The 13,133-nt window shown below is 42.4% G+C and overlaps 1 protein-coding gene across 2 annotated transcripts in view; it reads left to right on the top strand.

The window, feature by feature from the left end:
- The first annotated feature begins 1,953 nt into the window (after window positions 1-1,953).
- ctbs (chitobiase, di-N-acetyl) overlaps window positions 1,954-13,133 on the top strand; it is a 38,457-nt gene continuing 27,277 nt past the window's right edge. The window contains exons 1-2 of one of the 2 annotated variants that reach the window (XM_084163770.1): window positions 2,082-2,162; window positions 6,331-6,585. Coding sequence is in view for 1 of the 2 variants with exons in the window: in XM_084163769.1 (XP_084019895.1) it covers window positions 2,052-2,162 (111 nt within the window). In the remaining variant the exon portion in view is untranslated. Of the gene's footprint in view, window positions 2,163-6,330; window positions 6,586-13,133 lie in introns of both variants that reach the window. The other variant, XM_084163769.1, reaches the window with a different exon arrangement.

Here is a 13,133-nt window from a genome sequence, read left to right as displayed (position 1 = left end):
CTTCTCAATCATGATCAATGATGTTTACTCTCAGGTACAGACGGATATTGGGAGGTCGTTATTTGCAGATGATGGGGCCTTATGGAAGAGGGGAAGAAATGTGCCATTCATAGTCAGGAAGGTACAGGAAGCAATTAATGAGGTGGGCATTAATGTGGGAATTCAGGTTCTCTGTAGAGAAAACTCAGACAGTGTTCTTTACCAGGAGGAAGGTGGTATATGAGGTATGCTTGAGGTTATATGGGAAAACTTGGAGAGGGTGGGGGCCTTCAGGTTCCTTGGGGTATACTTTGACACTAGACTGACCTGGGCAGAACACACTGAGAGAGTGGTGGGAAAGTGTAAGAAGGTACTAAATGTGATGCGCTGTCTGACGGGGAAGGAGTGGGCGCTGGGCGTTCCTCATTGAGGACCATGTATGTTGCATTGATCCGATCTATAATAGACTATGGCAGTATAGCGAATGGTTCGGCAGCCCGGACATCATTGGAAAGGCTAGATGTCATACAGGGGCAAGGACTCAAAATATGTAGTGGGGTGTTTCGGACGTCCCCAGTGGCTGCACTACAGGTAGAGATGGGGGATATGCCATAGCAGATTAGGAGACAGCAGCTGGCAATCAATTATTGGGTCAACCTACAGGGACATGGGGTGTCTCATCCTGCGAAAAGGATTTTACAGGCATGCTGGAAACATGAGTGAAGACAGAACACGAGCTTAGGGTGGGAGGGTAATACCCAAGCGAAGAAGATGGGACTGTATGAAGGGAGTTTAGTCCAACGGTAGCTATTCCTGTAAATCCACCATGGCTACTCCCACCTCCAGTAGTTGATCTAGAAGTGTTGGAGTGAATACAGAAAGTTAGGGAGGGTGTTGATCCATCTAATTTGTTTAAGAGACGTCTGGATACTGTGTATCAGGATTTTGTGGCCATTTACACAGATGGTTCAAAAGATCCAAGGACTAGTATGAAAAATGTATGCACTCACTAACTGTAAGTCGCTCTGGATAAGAGCGTCTGCTAAATTACTAAAATGTAAAATGTAGGACGTACTGGGTCAGCACTTGTAGTGCAGGAATGTGGGGTGGAAGTCTGGAAACGTATTACAGATCATCTGGCTGTATATACGGTGGAGCTGATGGCCATACTGTTGGCCTTGCAGTGGGTGGAGGAAGTCAAGCCAGACAGAGTAGTTATTTGCTCTGATTCACATGCAGTAATAATGAGTCTCCAGTCCTTTAGCTCACGTAGCAGACAAGACCTGCTTTATGAGGTGCTACAAACCAATGGCAGGATTAGACAGATGGGTATACAGATAAGATTTACTTGGGTCCCAGCTCATGTGGGGGTGGAGGGGAACGAGGCAGTTGATGTACTGGCTAAACAAGCACTTAGTAGTGGGGATGTTGTAGTTTCAATGAGCAAGGCAGAGGCAAAAAGCATGATATGGACAGTGATGGTGCAGAGATGGCAGGAGCAGTGGAATAGAGATACTAAGGGCAGGCATTTATTTCAAGTACAGAGGAAAGTCGGGGAGGGGAGGATGGCAGGAAGGGACAGAAAGAGAGGGGGCTAGTTTTTACAAGATTAAGGGTAGGACACAGCCAGTTGAATAAGACATAACATGTGATAGGAAAGCATCCAACAGCATTGCCAGGAAACAGAGACCGTGGAGCATGTATTGGTACAGTGTGGGCAGAGAGAGGCTGAGATCTAGTATGAGAGAGAAGGGGATACAGGAAATTAGTTTAAAGAGTATATCGAGTAGAAGGTCATTAGATATAGTCTCAAATATTTTGTTATCTTTTTTAAGAGCAACGGGGCTGGCAGGTAAGATTTAGTTTGTCCCTGTCTCTGGCCCACACTCCTGTACAGTAGGTGGCGGTAATGCACCATAACGTTGGATGCCAACCACCGATAAATCCCTCCGAAGAAGAAGAAGAAGCAAGACCTTCCGTCGAAGAGGTAATGACGAGCAAACTCCGAATATCAAAACTGAAAACAATTTCACTGCGATACCTTACCCAACTATTGTAAAGTTTTGTCAACAATGTGGCTGTTTTTGTTTCTGACGGTGCTTAGCGTGTGTTGCAAGGCAGAAGTTTGTCCATGCGAGACCCAGGAACTATGTCATCAAATTCGCGATGAGAAGGACTTTGAGGTAACGTTAGCATGACAGGATTAGCTGAAATGTAGCCCGCCATGCTCCTGTTGGTAGCATAATAAGTGATGGAACTACTTGAGAGTTTAGGCTGACAGGCCCACAAAATGTGATACTCTGCGACACTAAACCATGACATTTGGCTGAATTCGTGGGTGAGTGTACACTGACAAACTAGGCTAATGGCAAAGCCCTAACATTTTTGAGATAGCCCTAACAAAATATATATATTTATAAATATAATATTTTTTCACATCCCATATATGAAATGGATGGTTGTGTACAAGTATGTTACTGCAAGTGGTTAAATTGATAGATATTGTGACATACACCCAACTCAAAAAGTGCAGAAAAGGCCTGGGAGGAGGGATGGGCAGCATAAACTCGTGTAATCCAATATTGCAAGTTCTGCCATTGCTACAATTTGGAATACAAGTAGTCCGTTGTCTGTTTTACATACACAAACAAACAGCATTAGGGTATCTTAATGCATCTTGTAAATATAGACCTGTAAACACAGATACAATAGGTGTAAACACAGATACAATAGGTGGACATGTCAACTATGAATATTGATGATGAATGTAAGCTTTACATTTTGGTAGCTGATTAATAGACAACTTTCCAAGTCACATTTGCTCTCATTCAGTGCTGTATAGTCCTGTCTGACAAAAATGCATACAGTTGCACATGTTTTTAATGTTGTGGCTAGTGTAATCTGCTCTAAGTGGGTTTAGAAATTGGAATTAGATTGTTTTGGGGTCCAAGGTTCCTTGAAGGATTTTGTATCTTTAGCCCCTACTCTTGTAATTAAATCAGGGCCACCACAGATAATTTTTTGGCCCACCATGGATTTTGTGTCAAATCCAATATGGCTGCAATAAATCAAATAAAATGTTATTGGTCACATACACATATTTAGCAGATGTTATTGTGGCTGTAGCGAAATGCTTGTGTTACTAGCTCCAACAGTGTAGGAATATCTAACAATTCACAACAATACACACATCTAAAAGTACAAGAATGGAATTAAGAAATATATAATATTAGGACGAGCAATGTCGGAGTCGAGTATAAATATAGTATATATACAGTACCAGTCAAAAGTTTGAACATACCTACTCATTCAATGGTTTTTCTTAATTTTTACTATTTTCTACATTGTAGAATAATAGTGAAGACATCAAAACTATGAAATAACACATATGGAATCATGAAGTAACCAAGAAAGTGTTAAACAAATCCAAATATATTGTATATTCATCAAAGTAGCCACCCTTTGCCTTGGCATTCTCTCAACCAGCTTCATGAGGAATGTTTTTCCAACGGTCTTGAAGGAGTTCCCAAATATGCTCAGCACTTGTTTGCTGCTTTTCTTTCCAAAACACACCTCCAGGCTGTGTAAGGGCTATTTGACCAAGATGGAGTGCTGCATCAGACCTGGCCTCCACAGTCACCCGACCTCAACCCAATTGAGATGGTTTGGGATGGGTTGGACCGCAGAGTGAAGGAAAAGCAGCCAACAAGTGCTCAGCATATGTGGGAACTCCTTCAAGACTGTTGGAAAAGCATTCCTCATGAAGCTGGTGGAGAGAATGCCAAGAGTGTGCAAAGCTGTCGTCAAGGCAAAGGGAGGCTACTTTGAAGAATCTAAAATTGGTTACTACATGATTCCATATGTGTTATTTCATAGTTTTGATGTCTTCACTATTATTCTACAATGTAGAAAATAGTAAAAATAAAGAAAACCCCTGGAATGAGTAGGTGTGTCCAAACTTTTGACTGGTACTGTATGTACAGTGAGGGAAAAAAGTATTTGAAAGAAATTCTGTCTAAAATTTTAATGGTAGGTTTATTTGAACAGTGAGAGACAGAATAACAAAAAAAATATCCAGAGAAACGCATGTCAAAAATGTTATTAATTGATTTGCATTTTAATGAGGGAAATAAGTATTTGACCCCTCTGCAAAACATGACTTAGTACTTGGTGGCAAAACCCTTGTTGGTAATCACAGAGGTCAGACGTTTCTTGTAGTTGGCCACCAGGTTTGCACACATCTCAGGAGGGATTTTGTCCCACTCCTCTTTGCAGATCTTCTCCAAGTCATTAAGGTTTCAAGGCTGACGTTTGGCAACTCGAACCTTCAGCTCCCTCCGCAGATTTTCTATGGGATTAAGGTCTGGAGACTGGCTAGGCCACTCCAGGACCTTAATGTGCTTCTTCTTGAGCTCTCCTTTGTTGCCTTGGCCGTGTGTTTTGGGTCATTGTCATGCTGGAATACCCATCCATGACCCATTTTCAATGCCCTGGCTGAGGGAAGGAGGTTCTCACCCAAGATTTGACGGTACATGGCCCGTCCATCGTCCCTTTGATGCGGTGAAGTTGTCCTGTCCCCTTAGCAGAAAAACACCCCCAAAGCATAATGTTTCCACCTCCATGTTTGACGGTGGGGATGGTGTTCTTGGGGTCATAGGCAGCATTCCTCCTCCTCTAAACACGGCGAGTTGAGTTGTATATGTGCTTTCTTGAGCAGGGGGACATTGCGGGCGCTGCAGGATTTCAGTCCTTCACGGCGCAGTGTGTTACCAATTGTTTTCTTGGTAACTATGGTCCCAGCTGCCTTGAGATCATTGACAAGATCCTCCCGTGTAGTTCTGGGCTGATTCCTCACCGTTCTCATGATCATTGCAACTCCACGAGGTGAGATCTTGCATGGAGCCCCAGGCCGAGGGAGATTGACAGTACTTTTGTGTTTCTTCCATTTGCGAATAATCGCACCAAGCTGCTTGGCGATGGTCTTGTAGCCCATTCCAGCCTTGTGTAGGTCTACAATCTTGTCCCTGACATCCTTGGAGAGCTCTTTGGTCTTGGCCATGGTGGAGAGTTTGGAATCTGATAGATTGATTGCTTCTGTGGACAGGGGTCTTTTATACAGGTAACAAACTGAGATTAGGAGCACTCCCTTTAAGAGTGTGCGCCTAATCTCAGCTCGTTACCTGTATAAAAGACACCTGGGAGCCAGAAATCTTTCTGATTGAGAGGGGGTCAAATACTTATTTCCCTAATTAAAATGCAAATCAATGTATAACATTTTTGACATGCGTTTTTCTGGATTTTTTTGTTGTTATTCTGTCTCTCAATGTTCAAATAAACCTACCATTAAATTATAGACTGATCATTTCTTTGTCAGTGGGCAAACGTACAAAATCAGCAGGGGATCAAATACTTTTTTTCCCTCACTGTATGTATATGTGATGGGATGTATAGACAGTATGTGGATAGAATATTTGGTATATCTGTAGGATGGAATAGTGTGTATATACAGTGGGGAGAACAAGTATTTGATACACTGCCGATTTTGCAGGTTTTCCTACTTACAAAGCATGTAGAGGTCTCAAATTTTTATCATAGGTACACTTCAACTGTGAGAGATGGAATCTAAAACAAAAATCCAGAAAATCACATTGTATGATTTTTAAGTAATTAATTTGCATATTTTGCACATACTGAACAGCTCACGTTATAGACAGAAGCGTGCTACATGGCAGATCAATCCAAACTCATCTCCCGGCATACATTATCTCAGCCAATCATGGCTTGTGGGAATGTTCCTGTCTTTTTCCATGGCTAAACCAACTAGGCTCGTAATTTAACAATTGTATTCGTATTTATGGATGGGATACAAGTTTGTTATTAAGGCACATGAAAGTTCCCATGTTCCAGAAGGCATTTCTGCCAACAACAAAAAAACAGAATAGTAACTTTTAGGTTTTTATAAGGGGGGGGTTATTCTACTAAGATAACATATGTGTCGAGCATCACTACTTCACAGGAGAGGCATTTGAATGTAATTATTGTTTTAAATAATCAAAATGCTTTTTTTTGGAAGGAATGCCTTCTGGAACATGGGAACTTTCATGTGCCTTAAAAACGAACTTGTATGCAATTTGTAAATATGAATAACATTGTTAAATTACGAGCATAGTTTGTTTAGCCACGGAAAAAGACAGGAACCTTCCTGCTAGCCATGATTGGCTGAGATAATGGATGGACTTGACATGCCGAGAGATGAGTTCGGATTGGTCTGCCATGTAGTCTATAACATGAGCTGCTTAGTATGTGTAGGTAATCCTTTAAAGCGGCTTTTTTTTTTTTTATATCACGAAGAACTACACAGGTGTTGCTGAGGCTCTCCACTTTCTGGAGGACCGAGTTTTGAAATCAGTGGAATGCCCGGTGGAAGCTGAGTATGAAAACTAAGGAGGTGGTGTAAATTGAGGCGTTTGATTGCAAATGTGGAGGGAGTCGAAAAGAGAACACAAAAGGCTGTTGTATAAAACACCTGTCTGGATTACATCTTAAAATTAAGGGCAACAATGGCATCCGTGACAGAGAGGGAGAAGCGGTCATCCATGTATACGGGTAAGAGTGTCTAGCTAGCTACAGTTGAAGTGGGAAGTTTACATACACTTTAGCCAAATACATTTAAACTCAGTTTTTCACAATTCCTGACATTTAATCCTAGTAAAAATTCCCTGTTTTAGGTCAGTTAGGATCACCACTTTATTTTACAAATGTGAAATGTCAGAATAATAGTAGAGTGATTTATTTAAGCTTTTATTTCTTTCATCACATTCCCAGTGGGTCAGAAGTTTACATACACTCAATTAGTATTTGGAAGTATTGCCTTTAAATTGTTTAACTTGGGTCAAACGTTTCGGGTAGCCTTCCACAAGCTTCCCACAATACGTTGGGTGAATTTTGGCCCATTCCTCCTGACAGAGCTGGTGTAACTGAGTCAGGTTTGTAGGCCTCCTTGCTCGCACACGCTTTTTCAGTTCTGCCCACACATTTTCAATAGGATTGAGGTCAGGGCTTTGTGATGGCCACTCCAATACCTTGACTTTGTTGTCCTTAAGCCATTTTGCCACAACTTTGGAAGTATGCTTGGGATCATTGTCCATTTGGAAGACCCATTTGCGACCAAGCTTTAACTTCCTGACTGATGTCTTGAGATGTTGCTTCAATATATCCACATAATTTTCCTTTCTCATGATTTCATCTATTTTGTGAATTGCACCAGTCCATCCTGCAGTAAATCACCCCCACAGCAAGATGCTGCCACCCCCGTGCTTCACGGTTGGGATAATGTTCTTCGGCTAGCAAGCTTCCCCCTTTTACCTCCAAACATAACGGTGGTCATTATGGCCAAACAGTTCTATTTTTGTTTCATCAGACCAGAGGACATTTCTCCAAAAAGTACAATCTTTGTCCCCATGTGCAGTTGCAAACCGTAGTCTGGCTTTTTTATGGCGGTTTTGGAGCAGTGGCTTCTTCCTTGCTGAGCGGCCTTTCAGGTTATGTCGATATAGGACTACTGTGGATATAGATACTTTTGTACCTGTTTCCTCCAGCGTCTTCTCAAGGTCCTTTGCTGTTGTTCTGGGATTGATTTGCACTTTTCGCACCAAAGTACGTTTATCTCTAGGAGACAGAACGCGTCTCCTTCCTGAGCGGTATGACGGCTGCGTGGTCCCATGGTGTTTATACTTGCATACTATTGTTTGTGCAGATGAACGTGGTACCTTCAGGCGTTTGGAAATTGCTCCCAAGGATGAAGCGGACTTGTGGAGGTCTACAATTTTTTTTCTGAGGTCTTGGCTGATTTCTTTTGATTTTCCCATGATGTCAAGCAAAGAGGCACTGCGTTTGAAGGTAGGCCTTGAAATACATCCACATGTACACCTCCAATTGACTCAAAATGATGTCAATTAGCCTATCAGAAGCCTCTAAAGCCATGGCATCATTTTCTGGAATTTTCCAAGCTGTTTAAAGGCACAGTCAACTTAGTGTATGTAAACTTCTGACCCACTGGAATTGTGGTACAGTGAATTATAAGTGAAATAATCTGTCTGTAACAATTGTTGCAAAAATTACTTATGTCATGTACAAAGTAGATGTCCTAACCGACATGCCAAAACTATAGTTTGTTAACAAGAAATTTGTGGTTGAAAAACGAGTTTTAATGACTCCAAGTGTATGTAAACTTCCGACTTCAACTGTACGTCTTCAGATATTATACGTTTCTAATTTTGCCATTGCTAGTTAAAGCGTACTGTTAGCTAGCTAGCTAACATTAGCTGACTGGCTGGCTCACTAGCTAACGTTACTTGTATGATATGTGTAGTATCATACAACAGCTAACATTGAACCTAGCTAGTTGGTTAGCTTTAGCTACCTGTAGATTAATGCAGGGTAGTAATGTTGGGATTATGGATAATTGTTTAGCTAGCTACATGTCTAAACTAAAGACTCCACTATGCAAGTAACCATTTCACTGTACCATTTACACCTTCTAACAAGATAGAAACGAACCAAAACCATTGTTTAAAAAGTTGCTTTTAGTTGTCTGGTTTGCTAGATCGACATATACTAAATTAATTTTTAAAGGGATGGGTTTATTGGTGTTAAAATTCACCAATTATGCTATTTTGGATCCCCAGGTTGTCATAACGACAACGACAAATTTGATGTCGGACGATAATAGAATGTTCATGTCACTGCAACAACTGTATACAGTTGTGGTCAAAAGTTTTGAGAATGACACATGTATTGGTCTTCACAAAGTTCGCTGCTTCAGTGTTATGAGATATTTTTGTCAGATGTTACTATGGTATACTGAAGTATAATTACAAGCATTCCATAAGTGTCAAAGGCTTTTATTGACAATTGCATTAAGTTTATGCAAAGAGTCAATATTTGCGGTGTTGACCCTTCTTTTTCAAGACCTCTGCAATCCGCCCTGGCATGCTGTCAATTAACTTCTGGGCCACATCCTGACTGATAGCAGCCCATTCTTGCATAATCAATGCTTGGAGTTTGTCAGAATTTGTGGGTTTTTGTTTGTCCACCCGCCTCTTGAGGATCGACCACAAGTTCTCAATGGGATTAAGGTCTGGGGAGTTTCCTGGCCATGGACCCAAAATGTCGATGTTTTGTTTCCCGAGGCACTTAGTTATCACTTTTGCCTTATGGCAAGGTGCTCCATCATGCTGGAAAAGGCATTGGTCGTCACCAAACTGTTCTTGGATGGTTGGGAGAAGTTGCTCTCGGAGGATGTGTTTGTACCATTCTTTATTCATGGCTGTGTTCTTAGGCAAACATGTGAGTGAGCCCACTCCCTTGGCTGAGAAGCAACCCCACACATGAATGGTCTCAGGATGCTTTACTGTTGGCATGACACAGGACTGATGGTAGCGCTCACCTTGTCTTCTCCGAACAAGGTGTTTTCCAGATGCCCCAAACAATCGGAAGGGGGATTCATCAGAGAAAATGACTTTACCCCAGTCCTCAGCAGTCCAATCCCTGTACCTTTTGCAGAATATCAGTCTGTCCCTGATATTTTTCCTGGAGAGAAGTGGCTTCCTCGCTGCCCTTCTTGACACCAGGCCATCCTCCAAAAGTCTTCGCCTCACTGTGCGTGCAGATGCACTCACCTGCCTGCTGCCATTCCTGAGCAAGCTCTGTACTGGTGGTGCCCCGATTCCGCAGCTGAATCAACTTTAGGAGACGGTCCTGGCGCTTGCTGGACTTTCTTGGGTGCCCTGACGCCTTCTTCACAACAATTGAACCTCTCTCCTTGAAGTTCTTGATGATCCGATAACTGGTTGATTTAGGTGCAATCTTACTAGCAGCAATATCCTTGCCTGTGAAGCCCTTTTTGTGCAAAGCAATGATGACGGCACGTGTTTCCTTGCAGGTAACTATGGTTAACAGAGGAAGAACAATGATTTCAAGCACCACCCTCCTTTTAAAGCTTCCAGTCTGTTATTCTAACTCAATCAGCATGACAGAGTGATCTCCAGCCTTGTCCTCGTCAACACTCTCACCTGTGTTAACGAGAGAATCACTGACATGATGGCAGCTGGTCCTTTTGTGGCAGGGCTGAAATGCAGTGGAAATGTTTTTGGGGGATTAAGTTCATTTTCATGGCAAAGAGGGACTTTGCAATTAATTGCAATTCATCTGATCACTCTTCATGACATTCTGGAGTATTTGCAAATTGCCATCATCAAAACTGAGGCAGCAGACTTTGTGAAAATTAGTATTTGTGTACTTCTCAAAACTTTTGACCACGACTGTACAATCATGTCGATAGACGTAGTATAAACCAGCCTTTAGTCTTGAAATCTTTTGTTGTACACTACCGTAGTCACTGTTTAGCACATGGCCTCCCATGTGAATCCTTAGAGATGGGTGGGCCTAAGGCTTAAGAAGGTGTGAACGATGCTGTTTGGGTGTAGACAAAGAAGACCTCTCCAGTAGGTGACACAAAACATTCAAGGTCCATTTTAAAAGCAGAATTACTTTCCCATTTGTTCCTCAGCTGCAGTTTATGATATACTATTTTCTAGCTCTGAGTCTCTACTTTTATCCAATGTAAAAATAACACTTTCAAATGTTGCTACATAAGACCGAATCGAGGCGGTCGGTCACATATGGAATTGTTTTAAGATGGTCAAACCAAGAATCATTTAGCTGTTTGATTTACAATTTTAGGATCCCTTAAGGTATCAAAAAATATATATATTTGATAAAACATTGAATTTGGCCTTACTGCTATTATCCCATAGAAATGCATTGAAGAACAGCTTCATACATAAACAGATAGTCCCCCAAAAATTCAGAATGAAGTTTGAGACGTAAAAGAAAGATCAGGGGTCGCAGGTAGCTTAATGGGTAAGAGCGTTGTGCCAGTAACCGAGCCGACTAGGTGAAAATCTGTCTGTGCCCTTAAGCAAAGCACTTAACCCTAATTGCTCCTGTAAATCGCTCTGGATAAGAGCGTCTGCTAAATGACTAAATTGTAATGTAATGTAAATCAGGAAACTGTTTATTTAACTATATATATTTTTTAACATGTATTTAGCCCCTTATTATAGGCACTAAAGTATCTCCATATATACTTCCATTAATTATTTTTTTTACTGGTACCCGGCTACCTTAAGACTAGTCTTTTGAGGCTTGTGGGCGTCTTAGAGCTAAACAACCAGGATGTGTTCGTGATAGAATCACCTTTCCACTACAGATAGAAGTTGGCATATCGGCTGTACCGACTTCAGGCGAGTACAATGCCGCGTGTGGGGGTCGTAGAGCAAAACGTCTTTCCATAGAGGGGTCATAAGAGTTTGTAGGCCAAGCCGTTCGGACGCCACAGACATTTTCGTGAGAAGACCAATTTTCGGGATGCCTCATGGTCTGACAAACACCGCTCTAGCGCTGCCACCTTTCGCCGCAGATGCGGATGGGCAACATCGGCGGATGCGGTGGATTGAGCCCATGCAAAAATCAGATCCACTACAGTGCATTCGGAAAGTATTTAGACCCCTTCACTTTTTCCACATTTTGTTACATTAAAGCCTTATTCTAAAATGGATTAAATAGTTTTTCCCCCCTTCATCAATCTACACATAATACCCCATAATGACGAAGCAAAAACAGGTTTTTGAAAATGTTTGCAAATGTATGAACATTAAACTGAAATATCATATTTGAATAAGTATTCAGACCCTTTACTCAGTACTTTGTTGAAGCACCTTTGGCAGCGATTACAGCCTCGAGTCTTCTTGGGTATGACGCTACAAGCTTGGCACACCTGTATTTGGGGAGTTTCTCCCATTCTTCTCTGCAGATCCTCTCAAGCTCTGTCAGGTTGGATGGGGAGCGTCGCTGCACAGCTATTTTCAGGTCTCTCCAGAGATGTTTGATCGGGTTCAAGTTCGGGCTCTGGCTGGGCCACTCAAGAACATTCAGAGACTTAACCCCAAGCCACTCCTGCGTTGTCTTGGCTGTGTGCTCTGTACTTTGCTCCATTCATCTTTCCCTCGATCCTGACTAGTCTCCCAGTCCCTGCCGCTGAAAAACATCCCCACAGCATGATGCTGCCACCACCACCATGCTTCACCGTAGGGATGGTGCCAGGTTTCCTCCAGACGTGACGCATGGCATTCAGGCCAAAGAGTTCAATCTTGGTTTCATCAGACCAGAGAATCTTGTTTCTCATGGTCTGAGAGTCCTTTAGGTGCCTTTAGGCAAACTCCAAGCGGGCTGTCATGTGCCTTTTTACTGAGGAGTGGCTTCCGTCTGGCCACTCTACCATAAAGGCCTGATTGGTGGAGTGCTGCAGAGATGGTTGTCCTTCTGGAAAGTTTCTCCCATCTCCACAGAGGATATCTGTAGCTCTGTCAGAGTGACCTTCGGGTTCTTGGTCACCTCCCTGGTCACCTCTCCCCCGATTGCTCAGTTTGGCCAGGCGGCCAGTTCTAGGAAGAGTCTTGGTGGTTCCAAACTTCTTCCATTTAAGAATGATGGAGGCCACTGTGTTCTTGGGGACCTTCAATGCTGCAGAAATGTTTTGGTACATGTGAGTTTGCCTCGACACAATCCTGGGAGACTAGTCAGGATTTAGGGAAAGATGAATGGAGCAAAGTACAGAGAGATCCTTGATGAAAACCTGCTCCAGAGCTCTTAGGGCCTCAGACTGGGGCGAAGGTTCACCTTCCAACAGGACAACGACCCTAAGCACACAGCTAAGACAATGCAGGAGTGGCTTCGGGTTAAGTCTCTGGATGTCCTTGAGTGGCCCAGCCAGAGCCCGGACTTGAACCCGATCGAACATCTCTGGAGAGACCTGAAAATAGCTTTTCAGCAACGCTCCCCATCCAACCTGACAGAGCTTAAGAGGATCTACAGAGAAGAATGGGAGAAACTCCCTAAATACAAGTGTGCCAAGCTTGTAGCGTCATACTCAAGAAGACTCAATGCTGTAAGCGCTGCCAAAGGTGTTTTGACAAAGTACTGAGTAAAGGGTCTGAATACTTAAGTAAATGTGATATTTCATTTTCTTAAATAAAGCCTTATATACACACACATATACACACATTTGCAAAAGTTTTTGCTTTGCAATTATG

The sequence above is a fragment of the Coregonus lavaretus genome, assembly GCF_964263955.1.
Source record: "Coregonus lavaretus genome assembly, chromosome: 6".
Taxonomy (NCBI): domain Eukaryota; kingdom Metazoa; phylum Chordata; class Actinopteri; order Salmoniformes; family Salmonidae; genus Coregonus; species Coregonus lavaretus.
The sequence above is the reverse complement of the archived record's forward strand: the minus strand, read 5'-3'. Positions and strand labels throughout refer to the sequence as shown.